This window comes from Apodemus sylvaticus, chromosome 22 (genome assembly GCF_947179515.1).
Source record: "Apodemus sylvaticus chromosome 22, mApoSyl1.1, whole genome shotgun sequence".
Lineage (NCBI taxonomy): Eukaryota > Metazoa > Chordata > Mammalia > Rodentia > Muridae > Apodemus > Apodemus sylvaticus.
In genome coordinates, this window is record NC_067493.1 from 39,080,009 (window position 1) to 39,103,175 (window position 23,167).

Sequence of the window (23,167 nt, forward strand, 5' to 3'; positions counted from 1 at the left end):
TTCAAAATTATGCATGTGATTTACTATCTGAAAATTGAATTTAGTGATGGTAAAAAGACACTGCTTATTACTGGCTGTGCACAGAAGGCACCGTGTCAGACGTCACTGAAAGTCACTGGACTGGAAAAGAGGGCCGTGGGGAATGTGACATGTGGAAACCATTAGCACGCTGCCACCAAGAGGAGATGGGGTAACAGAAAGAATCGGAGCAGAAGTCTCTTGGAATATTTGTACCTCGGGAAGAAAGACGAGGAATGAGTTAGGATTAAATAGTTTCTTCAAGATGTAACTCAGAGGTAGAGTGCTCACCCAGCAGGAATGAGGCCCTGGGTTCAAGCCCCAGGAGCACCCAAACCAGGCATGGTACTGCATGTGTAACCCCAGCATTTGGGAAGTAGAGGAAGGCAAATCAGTTCAAGGTCATCCTCAACTACGTAACAAATTCAAGTTGAGCCTGAGCTACACGTGACCCTGTCTCAAAAGTAAATAAATAAGTCAATAGGCTGAGGCCAAAGGATCATGAACTTGAGGGCAGCCTAGATTACAGAGATCGACATCACCAGGGAAAGGGTAGGGAAGGGGGGCTGTGGCGAGGAGTGAGTGAACCGGGACCCTCAGAGCACTGCTGGGGGGAACAGAAAATGAACAATCGCTTCGAAAACTAGACAATTCATTGGGGAAAAAAAAGACAGGTCACCACGATCCACCAACGACTGTGGAAGTGTACACCACGTAAATCCCATATGTGGAGTGATGTCCTGGAAGCGTCACTCATAACATCCAACACATACGAGCAACCCCAGGGTCCATCAACGTCTCAATAAACAGACAACGATGCCCTCAGCCATGGCGGAGAACCGAATGCAGATTCATGGTGCCGGACAGCTATGCCCCAGAATCATCAGACCAGTGAGAGAAGGCAGACACCAGGAGGCACGCCTAAGACTCCAGTCTTCTGAAACGGAGAACGAGCCACTTAATGTAGAGACGAAGGGCAGATCAATGGCTCGGGAATGCTGATGCTGGCCGGCCTTCCAGATAGAGCTCCTCCAGTCAGACTGTGAGGACGGCTAATGTGAGCCGCGCACTGCATGTCAAGTGTACCGCAACAGCACTGCTGAGACGCGCACGGCAGCCATCAAAGTGGCTGCTGTCAGGCCGGAAGACTGAGTTTGGTCCCCAGAGCCCACAAGGATGAAGGAGAGGACCGAGTCCTGTAGGCTGTGCTTTGACCTCCGCATGTGCACACACATATACACAGAATAAATGGAAAAAATAAGTAAGTTGCAGAAAACGGAGATACTATTTGAATAAAGCCAATAAATACCTTTGTCCACCTGCAAAGCTTCACCCCAGAATGGCTGCCAATCAGCTGGTACCCTACATGGAGAAGCAAACAGAAAGAAAAATGAACCTAAAGTCTCACAGCTGAAGAAGATAACAAAACTGGGCAAAACCACTTTTCTTTCCTAAGTTATGGAACTCAACAACCCTGTAGCTAAAAACCCCTGAAGGTTTAACTCGCAGCTTTTGACTTTTAGCTAGCTGCTATAGTCTGGTGTGTAACTAGGTCTCACTGAGGAGCCCGAGTCTTCCTTCCTCAACCTCCAAGAGTGCTGAGGGTGTCGGTTGTAAGCCAGCAGCCTGTCTACCACGAGAAACTGATTAAAGTCTCAGTAAAGGCAGGTAAAGGCAGGAACGTCAGGAGGTCAAGGTCATTCTGAAATTCGAGGCCAGGCTGGGTTATATGCCTTTAATCCCAGCACTCAGGAGGCAGATCTTGAGGCTAGCCTAGTCTACATAATGAGCTTCAGGCCAGCCAGGGTTACATAGTAAGAGCCTAGCTCACAATAAATAAATAAATAAATAAATAAATAAATAAATAAATAAATAAATAAATAAATCATAAAATGAATGTGTATTTAATGACAGAGATACAAACAATAAACTAAGCCATTGTCATGTTGGGGGGGGGCGGGGTTGGCTTCCAGGAGTTCAGTGGTCTCAAGGTCAATCTCAGTAGTAAATTCCAAGGACTAAGCAGTTCCAAAACAAACCCGGTCTCCTTCCTCTTGCTCTGCTGAAACTCTCAGCCCAAAAGCAACTTATGCGAGCACAGGGTTTCTCTGTCTCACACCTTCAGGTCACAGTCTGTCGCTGAGGAAAGTCGGGGGACACTGCCTGATGGCTCACTGGCGGGCCAATGCTCGCAGGACCAGGCTCAAGGAATGACACCGCCCACAGTGGGCTCCGTCCTCCTACCTCAGTTAACTTCCTTCTTAGGTGACAGCTGTGTCAAGCTGACAATTAAGGTTGACTAAGACCTTGCCAAGAAATACACTGCACTCAACAACTAGAGTGCATGTGGAAGTCTGAATGAGACACACACCCCAAAGAATGATTTTGTATACCATATACAATATAGAGTCCATAGATGAAAATGCCATTTGTCTTTCTATGCCTATATGTCTATCTCCAGTATCAACTTTCCTACAAACATAATTTTGTTCTTCTTTATAGTCCAACAAAATGTGTATAGCCATTTTCTTCATCCATTCATCTACTGACAGTGAGTCTGGCTCCATCTCCATCTTGACGAGTTGGCACTTGTAGCCCTTTGGCTACAGGGCTACAGTAAATGTAGCTGTGTAGTTGTTATCTCTGTGTTAATCTGACTCAGAGAGCCCTTCAGGTTAGGCCAGCAAGAGGGCTCAGGAGGTAAAGGCATTTGCTGCCAGGCCTCAGTTCAATCCCAGAAACCCATGGTGGATGGAGAGAACGAAAGTGCAGACATGAAAGGCAATTTCTGAAGTTGGGTGTATGCACTGTGCATCATGACAGGGCCCTGAGCCTGTGGGGAACTGGAGCAGGGAAAGGAATGCGCCGGTCTGAGTGAGAATGGTCCCCGTGGGCTCACGTATTCCAATGTTTGGTCCTGGTTAGTGGAACTCTTTAGGAAGGATTTAGAGTGTGGCCTTGTTGGAGGAAGTGTCACTGGGGGTGGGCCTTGGAGGTTCCAGAAGTTCACACCATTCCCAGTTAGCTCTCTCTGCCTCCTTCTTGTGATCAGGATGTAAACTCTCAGCTACTACTCCTGCGCCACACCTGCCTGCCTGCTGCCTGCTGCCTGCTGCCTGTCTGCCTGTCTGTCTGTCTGCCTGCCTGCTGCCTGTCTGCCTGCCTGCCTGCTGCCTGCCTGCCTGTTGCCTGCCTGCTGCCTGTCTGCCTGCCTGCCTGCTGCCCACCTGCCCGCCATGTTTCCTCTCACCCCATGATAGTCCCAGACTCCACTGTAAACTCTCTCTTTTATAAATTGCCTTGATCACACTGTCTCTTCATAGCGACAGAAAAGTAACTAAGACATTGGACAAAACTAAGACTGCCAAATCTACGCCAGGTGGTAGTGACGCATGCCTCTAATCCCAGCACTTGGGAAGCAGAGGCAGGTGGATCTCTGAGTTCCAGGCCAGCCTGGTCTATAAAGCAAGTTCCAGAGTTTCATGGCTACCCACAAAAACCCTGTCTTGAAAAAACAAAACAAAACAAAAAGAAGACTGCCAAATCCGGTGGGCTGGAGAGATGGCTCAGCAGTTAAGAGCACTTGCTGTTCTTTCAGAGGTGCTGAGTTCAATTCCCAGCACCCACATGGGAGCTCAGTACTATCTGTCACTGTAGTCCCATAGGATTCAATACCTTCTCTTCTGGTGTAAAAACATACATCAGAAACATCAGTGAGCTTTGGTCAAATGCAAGCAGCCTGCTAGAAGACATGTAGCACAGTCTCTGAGGAACAAGGAGAGGACAGAATAAAATAACTACAGAAATAATAAAACTAAAGAAACATAACAAAATTCAAGTAACGGGTTGGAGAGATGACTCATATGGGTTAAGAACACTGGCTACTCTTCCAGAGGACCCGTGTTCAGCTCCCAGCACCCACACCGTGGGTCCCAACCATCCCATTCCAGAGGACCTTAAGCCTTCTGGCCTCTGGAGGTAGTGCGAGAAAACCAAGAAGACCCTGGGTTTGAACCATGCACCATGAAAACTAGGCATGATGGGGCGTGTCTATAATCTCAGCTTTTGGAAGGTAGAGGCAGGAGGATCAGAAGCTCAAGATCATCATCAATTTGATAGTGAGTTTGAAACCATCCTGGAACACACAAGACCCACGAGAAAGTAGGAATGGCAGCTCTGTCTTCCCCAGGCGATGATGATGAACCTTGACCGTCAGCTCCACTGGATGACTAACACCTAGGTATGTCCAGAGTGTCAGGACTCTGGGGATATAGATGCTCCTCCGATGGAGTCAAGAAGGGAGTAGTTTATATAAGGCAGTGCTACTGTGGATGGTGGGGTTGAAGGAAGTGTGTCACAGGAAGAGTGAGTGGCTAAGGGTGTGGCTGCTTCCTGTCTCCAACTATCTACTTCCTACCTTGAGGTCTCTCCTAGGCAGTTCTGCTGCCCAGTGGCTCTATCTCATGATAGACCCAGAAACACAGGCCCATGGCCACAGACACACAGACCAAGCGTGTGAGACAGAGCTAGATAGATGCTTCCTCCCGTACTGTTCTTCTCGGGTCCCAGTGCCCTAAGTTCTGACTAACACGTGCTGTGACCCAACCGCCACACTAGCCAACTCGAGACTTCTTTGCGTCCTGTGACAAGCCTGTACTGTGCTTCCCATCCCGGGCATGGAGGCCAAGCAGGACCATCCCAGGCTGGGCAGGCGGTCACCTTGTTTAGTCAGGGCCTCCCGGAGAGCAGGCGTTATCATAGCTCTTCCTTCGCTGTCTTCATTCTTCTCTGAGGTCCTCTGCACGGTGGCTTTCCCCTCCTGTTGCACCTTTTCTCTCTGTGTTCAATCGAGAAAATAAAATCCAGAATTGGCAGCAAGCAAGACTCCCTAGCAACAGCTGAGGAGCGTCACGCACCCAAGGTGAGGCCCAGCATCCCTCAGAGTGATCTCGCTTACAGAGAGACAAGGACCAAAAGACACACCACCAAGGTCAACAAATAAAGCAAAAAACCCCACAAAACAACCATTAAAACCCCAGCCTAAGTCAGTAGTTCTTCTGTTTAAAAAGTATTTAATTTTTATTTTACTTTATTTACTTAATTACAGTGTACGTGTGTGGCAGTCAGAAGATAACACTTAGGAGTTGGTTCTTTTCTTCTGTGTGCATCCCAGCAACCGAACTCAGGCATCAGAGCTCGGTGGCAAGCCCCTTTACCCCCTGAACTATCTTGCCTGCCCCAAGATCAAACATTTTTAACAATCCAACACAGACAAACTGCCTAACTTTGTCAAATTACTGATTTTCTCTGAATTTCAACTTCTTCACCTGAAAAGGGGCAGAATGCAAGTATTAACTAAACTACCCTTCCAGGCCGGCGGGTGGGGTGGGGGTTGTGCATACCCTCAATCCCAGTCCTAGGGAGGCAGAAGCAAGTGGATCTCTGTGAGTTCAAGGCCAGCCTGCCCTACAGAGCTAGTTCTAGACCAGGCAGAGCTACACAGAGAAAGCCTTTCTTGAAAAACAAACATAAATAATAATATAAATAAACAAACAAAGGACAACTCCTAGCAGGAGGCGTACTGTCCCACTGACACTGAAGACAGGATACAGAGAAAAGCAGAAGAGAAGGGGAGGGGGAAAGAAGGGAGGGGGAAAGGCAGCAGGCCCACAAATGGCGAATGAACAGTTCAGGCTGACTCTTCTACCTTCTCGCTCTGAGAAAAATCAAGCACACTTCATTCATCTCAAAGTCAGCTACTCCAAATGCCTACGTGTAATCACAGCGCAAAGCCCATTTGAGATGCGCCTCTGCTAGTGCAGCCTCCAAATGGAACTGAAAAGCATTAAAACACAACCCTCGGGCATGTGTTCTCATCAGTTAAAAATCATGTATTCTCATCCGTGGCTACACACCAAGTTTAAGGCCAGCCTGGGCTACATTTGACTCTCTCTCAAACAGCCACAACAGAAAACAAAAAGACAAAAAGAGGGGATGGATTCAGGCTGTAACTCAATGGTACCGCACAGCCCAGCATACACAATGGCTCCTGGGTTAACACACAGCAGCACAATAAATTAAATACATGTGTGCAAACATATATACATAAAATGAAGAGAGGAGAAAAACACTGGTGACTTATTATCAGGTCTAACTGAAGAAGGAAACTACACACAGCCCCTTCCATTTGATGGCTTTTATGGAAAATTTTAAAATACTAAAAGCCGCAGCTTCCAGGTCCAACATCATTTCATTTCCAATACTAATAGCAAAGGTGGTTTCTGTTACTGTGTTCTCTAGCGCCCTCTTCTGGCCACCAGAAGAAAACCAAAGAAATGTGTTCCAACCTCACTAAGCAGTTTTAAGGAAGGCTTAACCAGGTGTGAATTCCAGAATTCTACCTAATCTGCTACTTCATTTTCTATGCAAAGACTGTTTCTATAAAGAAACTTACATTTTCAGTCACAAGCCAAAAATTACTTTTACTGCATTACAGTTTGACTGATTTAGAAAAAAAGACCATAAAAGAACTCATGTCTTTGTTTTTTGGTTTTTTTGGTGGGGAGGAGGGGGTTGTTTATATGTTTGAGACAAGGTTTTTCTGTGTAGCCTTGGCTATCCTGGAGCTAGCTCCATAGACCAGGCTGGCCTCGAACTCACAGAGATGATCCCGCCTCTGCCTCTGCCTCCCTAGTGCTGAAATTATAAGTCGTATGTACCACCACCACCACCGCTGGGCTTCCATTTGAAATGTTAACGATAAGGAATCCTCCACAGCCCTGAATGCCCTCTCTGAGCCGGAGTCCTCTCCTCAGCCTCCACATTAAACTCTATCTGTCCTCGGAAGAGCCTGTTTTGCTAGAACTGAATAAGAAGAATTTAGCAAAGACCACAGAGAGGCCAGAGAGATGGCTCAGCACATAAATATGCTTGCCATGAGCCTGATACCGTGAGTCCAGTTGTGGGAACCTGCAGGGTGGAAGGAGAGAGAACCCATCCACACATGTTGTCCTCTGGCTGTGCCGTGTGCCGCTACATACATACAGCACACAAAGTACAGACACACATGACACAGGTGTAATTTTCAATGTTTGTGTAAATACAGTAAAACAAAAGAGACAGACAAACAACAAGAGCAGAGACCCTTCCGGGTGACCCTAGAGACCTTAGACTGAGCTGAGCTGGTGAGCAGGGGACCCCAGGATCCACCCACAGCATCCCCAAAGGAACAGTACCTTGTCCCTCTTCATGGGGTTCATAATGGTGCCCAGGTCCTCCACATCAACCACAGACGTCAGGCTCTGGTACCCCAGGGTCCCAGGCTCGTCCTCGCTGCTGCTCTCACAGGGCTCTTCCTCCTGCAAGGCGAGAACTTCAGAATCCCACAAAGCTCACCTCGCACTCCGCCTCCCCTCCACGGGGGCCGGCCCTGATGGTTTTCTTGTATTTGGGTGATTTTGTACTGCTGGTGACGGAGTCCCTGGCCTGTCACAATCCTGGGCAGGTGCTCTGCCACTGCCGCACCTCAAGCACCTCAACAATGTTTTTGTTTGACTTTTCTTTGCTGCTTTTTTATCATTATTTTGTGGTGGGGGGGGGGGGCAGGTACACGTGCATGCATTTGTGTCGCCAATGCTTTCTTTCATCAGTGTGGGTTCCAGGATGGAGCTCAGATCTTCAAGCTTGGTGGCAAAGTCCTTTCCGTCCCGAGGCATCTCACTAGCCCTGCCTTTGTAGTAATAATTTTTAAAAATAGAAACCATCTTAGATCTCTGGCACCAAAATGATCCTTGTGGAAAGACATCGCAGAGTCCGTCAGAGAGACGGCTCAGATGGCTCAGATGGCTCAGGGTTAAGGGCCCTGACTGCTTTTCCAGAGGACCTGAGTTCAGTCCCCAGGACCAACATGGCAGCTCCCAACAGTCTCTACTGTCGGTTCTAGGGGATCCAGGGCCCTCTTCTGGCCTCCATGGGTGGATTCTGCATCCACACAGTGCACAAACATACTTGCAGGTCACATAAACAAAACTCACAAAGTGACAAAAACTAATCCCTCAGCCAACCTGCCATGTGCAAACCGCTGGACAGTGCTCAGGGAAGACGATGCCAGATAGATGGGGGGAGGGGAGGGACACGACAGTGGGCTGTGGGATAGCTTGGTGAGACAGCACCTCCTAGCAGGCCTGAGGCCAGCAAAAGCACACGGGGTCACCAAGGTGCAGCAGGGAGTAATGGGGCCTACACAAAGCCTGGCGGCCCCGACTAACTCCTGGACACACTTGGTGGGCCGAGGGAACTGGTGTCACCTGACCTCTACACGTGCTCGGCAGCATGCGTGCACATGTGCAAACATACACACTTTTTTTTTAAATTCTGGGCAGAAATTTGTTTGTCCACCTAGCACCAGAGCAGCCTGAACACGTCACTGCACAGAACCTATTTTGAGGTTACATGCCATGTGCCTGTGACTCATTTCTGAGGGCAAGCAGAACGAAGTGATTTCAACTCAGGGCTGAATGGAGGACCAAAGGTCAGCACTTGTGGAAATATGAACAATCGCAGCCTCCGCTCTGCAGCTTGGCCAGGCTTACCACAGACACTGCTGTGTAACAAGGAGGAGTGAGCACAGTGTGACCCCGAACCCTCAAAGGAAGAGTAAGTCTGGAGAGGGCGACAGTGACAGAGGGCTTCCAGAGCATGGAGAGCCCTGGGTTCCACCCCAGCGCCACATAAACACAGCCCACGATACACACCTGTGCTCCCAGCACACTGAGATACACACCTGTACTCCCAGCACACTGAGATACACACACTCCCAGCACACTGAGATACACACCTGTACTCCCAGCACACTGAGGTACACACCTGTACTCTCAGCACACTGAGATACACACCTGTACTCCCAGCACACTGAGATACACACCTGTACTCCCAGCACACTGAGATACACACCTGTACTCCCAGCACACTGAGGTACACACCTGTACTCCCAGCACACTGAGATACACACCTGTACTCCCAGCACACTGAAGGTGGAGGCCGAGCACAGTCAAGGTCATCCTCAATCAAGTAGATATCAATCAATGTCACCTGAGTTACTCTAGACCCTGTCTCAAAACTAATCAATTTAACTGACATTTCAACATTGGCAGCAGGTGGCATTTAGCTGGAGAGACACTTAGCTGACCATCTGTAACTCAGGCTCAGAACCTCATCTCTGACAGAGACGAACTTACTGCCTCTCAAAGGAACTCATTTCATCTTCACATAAGATCTAATCAGAACTGCCATTAACTTGTCTCTGTGACCTTCAGAAAATTTAAGAACTGTCTTCAATACAAGATGAATGCAGAGGATTTGCGGGATGGCTCAGCAGCCAAAGCACTGGCTGCCCCGGAGAGAGCCTGGGCTCGGTTCCTAGCATCCACTCGGTAGCTCACCAAGGTCTGCAACTCCAGGTGGACCGATCCCACCACCTCTTCTGGCGTCCACAGGCACTGCATGCATGTGCAGCACAAATAAATACACTTGCAGGCAAAAGACCCAAACACAGACAGTTTTTAAAAAAAAAAATAAATGAACGTTTAAAAAAAAAGAACAAAGAAGTCAAATGTGACTTATGGAAGCCACTGGAGGTAGAAAATTAATGTAACACATTCCCTTCCTCCCCAGAAAGGTTCCGGTCCAATTATAGCAACGCAGGGGTATAGACGTTACAGAGTTCCCATGCTGTGTGTGGCCAAAAGATTTAGGGCTAAGTAGCCACAGCGGGCTGCCTCTGCCGCCGAACAACGAAGCAAACACAAGGGAACGCCGAGCTGTAAGAGTGGATGGGACAAGGTGCCCAAGGTGTTGGGAGGCAGAACGCAAGCTACAGTAAGGAATTCCACTGAGGAATCGCCAGCAAATTGGGAAGCAAAGTGTGGGGGTGGGGAGGGGATGTGGGGAGATGACATCCTGGAAGGAAACTGGCAGAGGCTCCTAACGTGCTTGAGAGGGGCTGGGGAGACAGCTCCGTGGCTAAAGTGCTTGCTGGGCAAACCTGAGAACCAGAGTTTGAATCCCTACTTCTAATCCATAGAGACGCTGGAGGAGTATGGCTGCCCGCCTTACTCCAGCCTGGAGAGCCAGCTCGCTCTGAGCGCTGGGCTTGATTGAGACGCCCTGCCTCCATGGATAGGGCACAAGAGCAATCAACCCCCTGGCATCCACATGTGTACATGTACACACATGCACACACATATGCTCACAAGCATGCAAAAACATGCACACACACACACACACATATGCGGGAAATGCAAACTTTAAAAATGGGGGAAATGCAAACTTTAAAAGATCGTCTAAACGGAGAGCAGTGCAGCTAGCCCATGCCTACCTGGAATACACAAGATGACGGACTAGACAGACTGCACACAGGGGTAGCTGTGGAAAGCCTGCCACAGCACACTAGGGAAGAAAGGGACTGGCCATTGGCAGGTCACAGGAAAGCAGATGCCTGGCACTCAAACTCACTTGTCAGTTAACACTTATGCTCAGCCCCAAGGACCACCCCCACCCCACACCTGCCGCCCCGCCCCGCCCCGCCCCACCCCACCCCACCTCACCCCACCCCGTCTGGCAGTAGCTGGTCAAGAAGGTAATAATAGCGGGAAGAGCAGGTCTCAAGTGGAAAACTGAGAGAAAGCAGGGGCCAAGGTCAGGTAGAGGGGCGGGGTTTCTGAAACAGAGGGAAGCTGTTGAGAATGAGAATGATGATGATGATGATGATGATGATGACCGCGCACACCTCTGATCCCAGCTCTCTGCTACATCTGCCTTAAACACTGTTCTTTCCAGGTGTGGTAGCACATCACTGTAATCTCAGCAGTCAGGAAAGAGGTCACAAGTCAAGGCCAGCCTGGACTACATACACCCAGTTCTAAGGCAATTAGGAGCACAGGGCAAGGCCCTGTCTTAAAAAGGAAAAAAAAAAAAAAAGAAAAAGAAAAAGAAAAAAAACCTAGTGACGCAAGCCTGTGATCCCCATTTTCAAGAAGCTAAAGCAGGAAAATTCCACCTGGGCTAAAGAGTGAGTTGCCCTGGACTACTTGGTAAGACCCCAGTGCCAAATAAAAAGGAAAAGGAAAAAACAATCAAGATGGGTACCCATGTGACCCCAGCCAGGCAGGCAGAGCTGGAGCACAGTCATCCTCTGTTATTTGTAAAGGTTAAGGCCAGCTGTATGAGACCACGTCTAAAACACATCAAAAGTGGTGGGCTGGAGAGACACTGCAAGATCCCATTCAACCCCCACTGGAAAAAAACAAGACCCCCCGGCTTCGTGGGGCTGCACGCTTGTGCAGCTACCCCAGAGGCAGAGACAAGATGCCGTGTAGCCGACTGCAGCCAGAGAGCTAAGTGGAAACCCCACGCCACCCTCACGGAGGGAAAGCATGCTGATCGATGGAGCTGTGGGGACCGGAGCGGCCAGCTAGGGAGATGGACTGACCATTTACACGGACACGTGAGCCTCGTCTACGGACTGCAGCGAGGTGGAGAAGAGACACAGCGGGTCAACACTCAGAGCTGCTCCAGAAAGATGTGGCCAGGCGGCCAGCCAGAAGACGCCAGCTGTGGCGCCAGCAGCTGCTGTGCGGCCTGAAGACAGTTCTAAGGAAGTAGACTCCAGAGCAATCACCCAGGGTAAGGCTTAGAGGCCGAGGGAGTGCACGGGTGAAGCCAGGATGACTGCTGCTCCAACAGTGGGCCACAGTCACTGGGGTCAGGAAACACGCTCAGACCGAGACACACAGCACTCCTCTCAGCTCCCATGTCTTGACCAGAGAAAGATGATAAAAACCAGCCTGACTCAGCAATGCAGCAGTGAAAGGGACAAGAATGAGTGTCATGGCCCTGAGAGCTAAGGCCCAGGGCTTAGAAACTGAGGCTAGCTACAGCTAAGTAAGGAACTCCAGGCCAGCCTGGGCTACATAACCAGACCCTGTCAGACAAAAGGGAAAGGGGAAGGGGAAAGGGTGTAGTGGGAAAGGAGAAAGGAAGGGAGGGAGGGAGGGAGGGAGGGAGGGAGGGAGGGAGGGAGGGGAACAGGGCGGGATGACAAGAATGAAGAGAAGGAAGGAGAGGACAGGAGAGGAAGGAGAAAAGAAAGAAGAGGAAAAGCAGGAAGGAGGGAGGAGGGAAAGGGAAGAGGGGGAGGAGGAGGTGCGCATCTAACACACGGCTAGCACCCAGTATAAGTCACAAGCTGCGCTCTCTCTGATCAGCTGCACCTGAGTTTCAGATCATCTAACCAGGACAGAGGTAAAGCCAGGTATCTCCACACAGCTACACAGAGGACAGCCACGCATGTGCATACCCCCCCCCCCACACACACACACACAGGACAGAGGTAAAGCCAGGTATCTCCACACAGCTACACAGAGGACAGCCACGCATGTGCATACCCCCCCCACACACACACACAGGACAGAGGTAAAGCCAGGTATCTCCACACAGCTACACAGAGGACAGCCACGCATGTGTATACCCCCCCCCCCCACACACACACATACACACACAGGACAGAGGTAAAGCCAGGTATCTCCACACAGCTACAGAGGACAGCCACACATGTGCATACCCGCCCCCCCCCACACACACATACACACACAGGACAGAGATAAAGCCAGGTATCTCCACACAGCTACACAGAGGACAGCCACATATGTGCATACCCCCCCCCACCACCACACACAGGACAGAGGTAAAGCCAGGTATCTCCACACAGCTACAGAGGACAGCCACACATGTGCATACCCCCACACACAAGAAGAAAGAAGTATAAATAAGCACACACCTCAGCATCCCCAGGATGCAATTCGCCTTGCGTATGAGGGGGGGTGAAGGCGAGCCTCTCCGGGGCCGTGCTGGGCAGACTCACACTTCCCTCTCTTGCAGTCGCCGCCACAGGCCTTCTTCTCCCCTCTCTGCAGGGCCTGCAGCCGGGAGATGAACTTGGTCTTCCAGGCTGTGAAGTCGGCCTCGATGCTGCCATGCCTACTCTGGACGGCGTTACAGTCGCCCTCCCCTCGGGTCAGCACCCGCTGGGCACCGAGCAGCCAGAGCCATTTGTCAACGTTCGTGCTGACCTTCAGGAAGGGGAGAGAGAGAGGCGCACTGAGAAAAACCACAACCCACAAACATACAAATTAAAACTCCAGTGTGTCCACTACAGCAGGCTTCCAGAAACCCAGTGATCCAGGGCCACAGCTCAGGAGCATCTGCGGAGGAGCACAGCGCAGGTCCAACCATAATCTGCAAGCTCCAGGCAGGCCTGGTGGCACAGGCCTGTGAGCCTAGCTGCTCAGGAGTGGGAGGTGGCTTCCCTGGACTATACAGTAAGTAGTTCAAGGCCAGCCTTAGGAGACTCTGTTCCAAAATAAAAAGACTAGAAATCTACCTCAGTAACAGAGCTCTCGCCTAGTACACAGGAGAGCCAGGGTTCAGTCCTCAGCACTCAGTGGTAGAGCCCCTGCCTAGAATCCCCCAGGGAAGGGCTGGGGGCGTGGCTCAGTGGTAGAGCCCCTGCCTAGAATCCTCCAGGGAGGGGCTGGGGGCGTGGCTCAGTGGTAGAGCCCCTGCCTAGAATCCCCCAGGGAGGGGCTGGGGGCGTGGCTCAGTGGTTAAGAGCACTGACTGCTCTTCTAGAAGTCCTGAGTTCAATTCCCATCAATCACATGGTGACTCACAACCATCTGTAATGAGATCTGATGCCTTCTCCTGGTGTGTCTGAAAAGAGCAATGGCATGCTCATATACATAAAATAAATAAATCTTTTAAAAAAAAAGAATCCCTCAGGGAGGGGTGAGGGGCTGGGGGTGTGGCTCAGCCACCAGGTTCTTGTTTAGCATGCTCACAGGCCTAGGTTCCATCATCAGTACCATAAAAAGCAGCATTAATATAATATTATTATTAGGGCTGGAAAGATGTCTCAGCAGTTAAGAGTGCCGACTGCTCTTCCAAAGATTGTGGAGTTCAAATCTCAGCAACCACATAATGGCTCACAAGCATCCTTAATGAGATCTGACGCCCTCTTCTGGGGTGTCTGAAGACAGCTACAGTGTACCTTCATGTAATAAATAAATAAATCTTTAAAAAAAAAAGAGAGAGAGAACTGCTTGTTCTCCCAAAGGACCCGCATTCAATTGCCAGCACCCACATGGCAGCTCACATGTCTGAAATTCTGGTTCCATCCTATCCAGGACCTCTGCAGAGTCCAAGCATACAAGTGGTGTACAGATAACCATACAGGCAAAACACACACACACACACACACACACACACACACACACACGCAAACACACACATATAAAATAAAAATTAAAAAATAACAAAAGTAAAGTTCATAGGTGTGTTCTCGTGAGACCTTCTCTGCCTGTCTGTCTTTTGGTTAAGGAAGGACCTAGTCCTATAACTCACCACCCACCTACCTTGTTGAAGTGGCTCCGGTAGGCAGAGTCTCCCAGACCAAACACTGCATATCGAAGTCCTTTCAGGTAAGTTTTGCCGAAGCGGAAATCATTAGCTGCTTCCTCTAACCACTTGCAGAACCACTCTGCACTCTCTGTAGGGCGACCGTCCGTGTAGGTAGCAACCAGGAAGGCACAGACGTTTTTACTAGTGATCTGAAGAAAGCAGTGTTTATGTAAACATGATTACAAGAATACTCAAGGCTGGAATGGAAAGATGGCTCAGTGGTTAAGAACACCTACTGCTCTTAGAGAGAACACAGGTTCTATTCCCAGAACCTACACAGTAGATCAGAACCAGCTATAACTCCAGTTCCAGGGGACTCAACCAAGCCCTCTTCCTGCCCCCACGGCACCAGGCACGCACATGGTGCGCTTACAGGCAAGCAGGCAAATGCTGATAGGGAGAAGAATAAGAAGACAAAACAACTCTTTAAAAAGTAATAACATACAGGGTTTCTTTCCATTGTCTAAGTGAAGTTGGTTTTTTTGAATGCAGGCCTTGGAGCAGAGTGTAGTGGTATATATACCAGGAATCCCAGAACTCTCAGGAGGCAGAGCCAATAGGGCTTCTGTGAGTCTGAGGTCAAGCCAGGGGCTACAGGGCAGGGTCCAGACTCAACAAACAAATAAACAAAAGTTCCTGAGTCACAGTAAAAAAGCTTTCAGTTGAAATGGCCCAGCACAAATTTTTAAATTATCCTGAAGATTCTATTCACCCCATAGGACAGGTGGTCAATTAAATTTGAACTTTAAATCTTTATTTGAATCGTGTGTGTGTGTCTGTGTGTGTGTGTCCCTTGCACACACATGAGTGCCAGTGCCCAAGGAAGCCCGAAGAGGGGGGCATCACACCCCCCAGAGCTGGAATTACGGGCGCTGTTGAACCACCCCATGTGGGTGCTGGGAACCTAACCTGGCTCCTCTGCCAGAGAGAGCCGCAGGAGCTCTTCACTAGTGCGTCATCTCTACGCACTATGTGGCAAATGTGGCAGCTTTACTAGAAAAGAAACAAGAAGACAGTTACCAACCTCTCCTATCAGACTGTCATCTGGATCATAGTCCTTCAGATTAATAACGGCCACAGGCAGGTCCAGAGAGGTGACAGCTTTGGCAAGGATCACTGCAAATCCCTGGAAAGAGAGAAAAGCAGTAATAAACTCTTCGTTCGGCATGCCAAATAAGGAAAGCCTGCCTGCTGCTTGCTCCCGCTGGCAAGGGAGCATGGCGCCCCCCTGTGGTGGCTGCCTCTCCAGCCGCTCTGTGTTGAGCGGCTGCACAGTGAGCAGGGGACCCTCACGCTATCTTCCCGCATAGTTAGTTCTCAAGCCCAGCACAGAGATGAGGCACCATGTCGCAGCCCCACTCCATAAAGGTGTGCTCAGGTAAACCCACACTGGTTTGGGGGCTTTGCCTCAGTAGGAATAGAAAGATTCTGCCAAGAATGGAACTAGAGAAGCTGGGGGCTGGTGAGACAGCTTAGAACACGGAGAAAGGCACTTGCCCCCCAAGCTCAGGACTTAGATTGGATTCCTGGGACTTACATGGTAGAAAGATAAAACCAACTCGCATAAGTCGTTCTCTAACCTCCACACATGTATGTGTATACACACATACAATAAATATAAGAGTTTTTATTTTATTTTTATTTTTATTTTTATCTTTTTTTAATTTTAGACTGGGGAAACAGTTCGGTGGACAAAGTGCTTGTCACACAGGCGTGAGGACCTGACTTCAGAACCCTCCGGTCTATGGACAGCAGCACACAGCAGCACACACTGCGATTCCAGTACTCCTTCAGCAAGATGGGACATAGAGACAGGAGAATCCCCAGAAGCTAGTAGGCTTGCTAGCCGGGGGTCCACGGTCTCCAACCACAGAGACCCGGTCTCAAACAGAGTAGAAAATGAGGACATTTCTGACCTCGACATACATTCTGGCACATATAGGCCCACTCTCCACACGCAAAAAGACAAATAACATAAAAAATGCTTAAATGTTAAAAAGAAAAAGAAGCTACAACCAGGCAAGATGGCATGTACTTATAACCCCAGGGCCCAGGAGTCGGCGACAGCTGGCTCTCTGGGTCTCACAGACCTGCCAGCTTAGCCTATGTGGAAAATCCAAGCCAGTAAAAGATCCTGTCTCAAAATCCCAAGGTAGACAATGGCTGAAGAGCGCCCAGGTTTGTGGGTAGAAGGCCGGCTCTGCAAACGTCAGAGCTGGCAGTGTCGATTTAAGCAAGACAAGAAGGCAACTTGGTGTCTTACATGACTTATTAGCCAGTGCTAGTTCAAACTTTTAGAATCTGACCCTGGGCGGCTTATTTTAGGCATATCTAAGCACAGCACAATTTTGGAAAAAACTTTTCTGATGATAACTCAATCCTGTGAATACAACAAAACTTAAGGCATGATTACATTGCAACTCCATGCAAAGCACACGTGACTTCTTCCATAAAGATGGGTTCTGTTGACAGAGAATGCTCCAAGTAAGGAGTTAGGGAGGGAAAGTCTGAGACAACCACACTAGGCGGGGAGAGTCCCATGTGGCCTGCCCCACAGAGAGCACAGCTCACCAGGTTATTAACTACATCCACTCCCAGATTTCTAGGCGGAAAACAAGTTAAACATCGCTCCGTTGGAAAAGACACCGGTGTGTTTAACATTCCTGCTTTCCCAAGTGCTGATCTGTGAGCACAGGAATCCTGTGCCCTCTACAAAGTGCATGGCTGCCACATACACACGCGCTAGAACATACATGTGCTAGTGTCCACCCAGGCACACAAACACAACTGGGGAGCAGAGAATGGGGAGCCATTTACAGACAGGAGGAAGCCCTGGAGTAGGGGTCTTGTCTGGAAGCAAAGAGAAAAGGCAGGAAACAGAAAACCAAGTTATTACACGGCATGGAGGAAGATAGATAGACGTCAAAGACCACGGGGCAGTGGCCCTCTCCTGTGTAACGTTCTTGTCAGCATTCCCAAAGCGCATGACCAAATGCTTGAGGAACACTCAAATTTCCAGGCAGATTGACACGAGAAAAACACCCCATCTTTGCTATGTGGCAGTCCCAGGACTTGGTCCCCCATCACCCCTGACTGTGGGCTAAGACCATTTCACTGACTGGGCATTCTCCATGCCAGCCTCACTTCTGGGCAACATTACACAGAAGCAAACAAAAAGGATAAAGCCCTGGTCCTGAAGCTGCTTCGACAAAAGAGTCATGGAGCACACCAGGTGCTGACAAGCACTGGAGGAGAAAAGATGAGAGGAAAGGTGTGGCTGGGCAAGGGCAGCAGCAAGCCAGGTTACTATCCAGAGAGCATCGGCACGAGGAGGTGTGACATGGAAGTAGCTGGCCCTTGCTACTCAACCCAGAGTCCCTAAAACCTTTGACTTCACTATCTGACCAGTGACAAGACTCACCAGAGGGCCCTCAGATGACTCCAGGACAAAGGCTGGCAGCCAGGAAAACCAACCATGTGACTAAAATTTAATCACCAATGACCAACGAGTAAAAGGAGCTAGTATGTGATTAATATGTAAGATAAAGCCTAAGAGTTACTCAGCAAAGGCCATTCTCCGGTATAGAGAGAATCTGAGGTCAGCCTGGAATAAAAGAAAGCTTGTCTCAAACAAAAATGATAAGGCTCTAAATGGGGCCAGGGCCACGGCTCAGCGGGCAAGTTAAGGCCACCAAGCATGACGACCTGAGTTTGATCCCAGGACCATAGTAAAAAGAGCCAACTCTGAGCTCCACCCTAAGTGCAGTGCTGTGCAGTGTACACACACACATGTGATAACTTCACTCACATGGTACACAGGTGGCCACAGCTGTAATACTGCTGCCATGAGCCACATTCCTCCTGAGACTCTCTCTGAGGAGTCTGTGCCCACGCTGTTACAGCCTTCGACTCTTCCTACCCAACCGCTTAGCCTGAGTGCTTAAAATCAATATAAAACTGTTTCTGAATAAACTCCAATTCTGCCCCCATTGACAAAGTCATAATGATGGCTCAGCAGTTAAGAGCAGTCTGCTCTTCCAGAGGACCTAGGTTCAAATCCCAGCATTCATGGAGGTCCACATCCATGGGTAGCTCCAGTCCCCGGGGACCTGACCCCTTCTGGCCCCCAAGGGCACCAGGCACGCAACAGACATGCAGGCAAAACATCCACCATGTGAAACAGAGTTTTATCAAATGTTAAAATAACAATTACAAGGACAGCGACATGGCTCAGTGGGTAAAAAACTGCCAAACCTGATGCCCTGAGCTTAAACCCCCGCCCCGCCCCGCCCATACACCCCGTCTTCCCTTCCCTCTAGCAACATGACAGGAGGAGAGAACTGACTCCTACCATTTGTCCTCAGGCATCCACACATGTGCCCACACACAGGCTCAGACTTGCACAAAGTAATAAAGTTTTTTAAATGAAATAAGCACGATAAAAAGTATTATTCCAAATAAGCCACCTGAGAGGGTCTCGAACAAAACCGCTATTCTGCATAATGCCCACAGGAGGGCAGTAGAACCCTCTCTAACAGCATACAAATAATGTTTTTATGAAGACACATTTTCGCGTCGGCCTCACTCTGTCTCTTAGAAAGCACTCACAGTCGAGACCCTCCTTCCAGGTTTCCAAGAAGAGCAGCCAGGGGAGCCGGGTCCACACATCTCCAGTTCGTGTCTACCTTGACACCTACCTTCCCTGCCTCTAACACACTGACTGCACTGACTAGATGTAGGAACTTGCCAGAGATAGACCCCATTCCTGACCCCAATCACTACCACTCACTTCTCACAAGTGCCTGACACTCCAACCAACAGCTGACAGCTGCAGGCACCGCAAGCTATAAAAGCAGCCCCCTCCCCCCCCCCAAAAAAAAAAAATCAAGCTTGCTTCATCACCAGAGTGTGCGGCAATTTTTTCTACCCTGATCGTGAGGCCCTCCGTGTGAGATTACAATGTCATGTCACATGTGAGATTACAGCATCATGTCACCATACTGGACGTGACTGAAGTCCACATCCTAACACCGCAGCAGATTCTCTGTCCTCCCGGGGCCAACAAGGGCTTCAGGGCCCTTCAAGACCAAAACCCACAACCACTGAGCCCAAGAGAAGGAAGCCACCCACCATTCGGGAAAGGAACAAAGAAAGAAAGGGAAGGAGCTAGAAGGCTGACAGAACTACATGCTAAAGAGGGTTTCTGGAATTTTCTTTAAACACTGGCAAAGGAGAGGCAGGGTACAAAGTGCTCACCTTGGCAGTGCCCGTCTGAGACCCGTAGAAAATCTTCACTCCAGACACGTGTGTCTGCTTCTTCTGAGGGGAGAGGGAGCTATCGGGAGCTCCTGGGACACTTTTCTCCTGGGAACGAGTGACCTTGAAGATGAACAAGGGAAGAGAATCCATCAAGACTCAACCTCAGGCAGAGGCAGGGGGATCTAAGTTCAAAGCCAGCCTCGTCTACAGAGAGATCCAGGACAGTCAGAGCTACAGAGAAACCCTGTCTCAAAATAAAAGGAAAATAAATCAACCTCTCCCTCACTTTGAGGCTCGAATATTAACACACACTCTAACCTTGTGTATGACTCTCTTCATCTTCCCAGGTGCAAACCTCAGCTCATCCTCTTAGCCTAACTGGGTCCTCAAAAGGCAAGGCCCACCTCTTCCAAGTTGCATGACTCTCATTTTCTGCAGAGGAAAGCTGTAGCCTCCCCTTGGCATTTACGGAGGACTGGTTCCAGGACAAACAGACACACACAGCTGCAAGACCTCCTTCTTTAGGGAGTCATACACAATGCCTACCCCTCCTCAGAGCACTCTCACAACAAACCACGCCACCATGCCATCCAAGCCCAACCTGGGCACCCTGAAAGCAGCCACATCACCTTAAAAACCCTACACCATTATGGAGGATGGCTTCCTACGTCTGCAGAGATGGAGTCTGCTGCTCAGGTAGCCTCCCACGTGCTACAGACTCGAGCTCCTTCCATGGCCGAAAGGCCCCATGGGATTAGAACAGAATTACATACACCTGGCCAAGAGGCGCAAGACTGGGGGAAATCTCAGCTGAGTCACTGGACCCCCCTCTTCCTGGGAGAGAGAGTCAACAGTCACCAAGCCTGACCTCTTGTCTGACGGAGTGAGCTGTTATAGGCAGAGGGTGACGTATGAGTGTGTGTTCACACACACATAGACCACCACCACCACCACTACCACTGGTGCTGTGTGTGTTCACACACACATAGACCACCACCACCACCACTACCACAAGAGTGTGTGTGTGTGTGTGTGTGTGTGTGTCTCATGGGATCATCAAGGATTGAAGAGTGTGTTGGATTGCCTGGAACTAGACTTACATACAAGCAGTTGTAAGCCACCTGACATGGGGTCTGGGAATAGAGTTGGGGTCCTCTGCAGGGGCACACACACTCTTAACTGCAGAGCCATCTCTCCATGCCCACCTGTATGGCCTACTCCAGAAGATCCAACACCCTCTTCTGTCCTCCATAGTCCCTGTACACATACACACACATGGGCCCATAATGAAAAATAGGATCTTTTAAGGGAAGAGGTAGAGAGGAAAAGCTACCCCAATTACCTGCTTCTTGACAATGATCTGGATACAGATCCAAAGGGTAACTCCCAGGGCACAGCCCAGATATATGTAGAACCTGTTCATCCATAGCGACAACAGAGGCGAGGAGACGTCCCACACATCCAGAGGAGGACCTGAGTTTAAAAGCACACAGATGTAACACCAAAAGCAGCCTCACACAAACAGACCTGTTGATTTTTTTAAGAATTATAAGCAAAGGCATAGGTCAGGTGTTTAGTTGAAACAAAGTCTCATTTTGGAGACTAGGCCTCCCTCAGACTTACAATCCTCCTGCCTCTGAGTACAAATAGCACCATGACTGACTTTTTTTGTTGTTGCTGGTGTTGTTGTTTTATGACAATGAGCCTCTCTATATAACTATGGCTGTCCTGGAACTCTAGAAGACCTGCCTCTGTTTCCCAAGTGTTGGTAGTAAAGGCATGTGCTACCATTAAAAACGATTTATTTGTATTACTTTCAGTTACAGGTAGGCACGATGAACCTTGGAGGTCAGAGGTGAACCCCAGTCCTCTGCTAAAGTAGCAAGTTTTCTTACCCACTAAGTAATTTCTCCAGCCCACACTTGACTTGTTTGAAATCAGAGCCTTAAACACAGAAGCTGAAAAGATCTTTTCAAAGGACTAGAAATCTGATATTTATTGTTTACAGCTGCTGTTCAATAGACCCAGAGGCCCTAAAACGTGTATAAGGACTTACCACCACCCACCCACCCCTGAGGTTAGGCCAGTTTCCATCGAACCGTATCCTGTAGTCTCAGAAAGAGAAAACCCTAGTTAAGAGCATGGACTAGTCCTCCCTGCTCCCAGGAGCGACACCTCCTGCTAATATGTGCGACACCTCCTGCTAATATGTGCGTTCAGTAGGCTGAGGTAGGAGGGTCACCATTAATTCTTAAGCTAACCTGGGCTAAAACCGAGTTCCAGGCTAGCTTTGACTACATAGCAATTTCCTAATCCGCCTGGGTAGTGAGTTCCAGATGAGCCTCAACTATTCACTGAATGCTGAGCCAGTTGCTATACAAGTTGACTTTCACACCTGGGCTACACCGTCAGTCCCAAATTTTCCTGAGCTTGCAAAGTGAGTTTTGAGTTAACCTGGGATACAAGATACGGCCCTTTCAAAAGAAAAACAGAAATAAAAGGAAAGAAAAAAAAACAATGAGATACAATAAAAACAAAAAGTAACACATCAAGCGGAGCAACCTATGGCCCTAGGTGCGGTGGGAAGCTGTTTCCTTCTGCCCGCCCGAGCCCCTGGCAGCCCAGGCTCACCCATCCTCCGCGGAACCCGAGCCCCGCTAGTAACCGGCAAATGCAGAGAGCGCGGTACTGAGATCGGGAGAGTCGGGTTTACAGGGCCAGGGAAGCCATGCCGTCGGCAGGCCTGCCCGCATTGGCCACAGGGGACAGAGGCGGGCCCAGAAGTAGAAGACGGAGCTAGCGGAAGCTCTAACTTCCTCTCTGATAGGCTCAAATAGGAAAGAGGCGGGACCAGAGAGAAGCCATGGATCGTAACCCTGGGAAAGAAGCGCGAGCACTTCCTGTACTTCTCGGATTGGCTCAGAGTGGAAAGGGGCGGGCCTGTGGGAAGCGCCATTCGGAGCGGGAGATGCAAACAGCAAGAGTGCTTCCGGTTCCACTGGGATTGGCTCAGAGGAGAAAGGGCGGGACAGAGGATAGAACTTATCAAGAAATGAATGACAGCCTGGCATAGGGCCGACCATTATTAATCCTAGCACTCCTGAGGCACAGGCAGGCGGATCTCTGGGAGTTCCTAGTTAGAGGATAACTTAGTCCGCGTAATGAGCTCCAGGACATACGTATGCCAGGCCTATAGAGAGACCCTATCTCAATCAATCATCAATCAATCAATCGATCAATCAATGGAAGAAACGAATTCAGCTTGGTGACACAGGCCTGTAATTTCAGCGCTCTTGAGGCTGAAACAGAATGATCACGAGATTCAGGATAGCTACTATTTAGAAGAAGAGTCTCACTGTGTAGCTCTCGATGGCCT

General features: G+C 49.4%; 1 protein-coding gene across 1 annotated transcript in view; it reads right to left on the reverse strand.

The window, feature by feature from the left end:
* Nucleotides 1–22,586, reverse strand: part of LOC127673012 (S-adenosyl-L-methionine-dependent tRNA 4-demethylwyosine synthase TYW1-like) — a 74,820-nt gene extending 52,234 nt beyond the window's left edge. Inside the window, 10 exon segments of the mRNA XM_052168529.1 lie at nucleotides 1,328–1,380; nucleotides 4,738–4,855; nucleotides 7,254–7,376; nucleotides 12,854–12,892; nucleotides 12,894–13,145; nucleotides 14,487–14,681; nucleotides 15,557–15,658; nucleotides 19,789–19,911; nucleotides 21,134–21,264; nucleotides 22,423–22,586. Coding sequence (XP_052024489.1) covers nucleotides 1,328–1,380; nucleotides 4,738–4,855; nucleotides 7,254–7,376; nucleotides 12,854–12,892; nucleotides 12,894–13,145; nucleotides 14,487–14,681; nucleotides 15,557–15,658; nucleotides 19,789–19,911; nucleotides 21,134–21,264; nucleotides 22,423–22,426 — 1,140 coding nt within the window. The 5' untranslated portion in view covers nucleotides 22,427–22,586.
* Nucleotides 22,587–23,167: the final 581 nt, after the last annotated feature.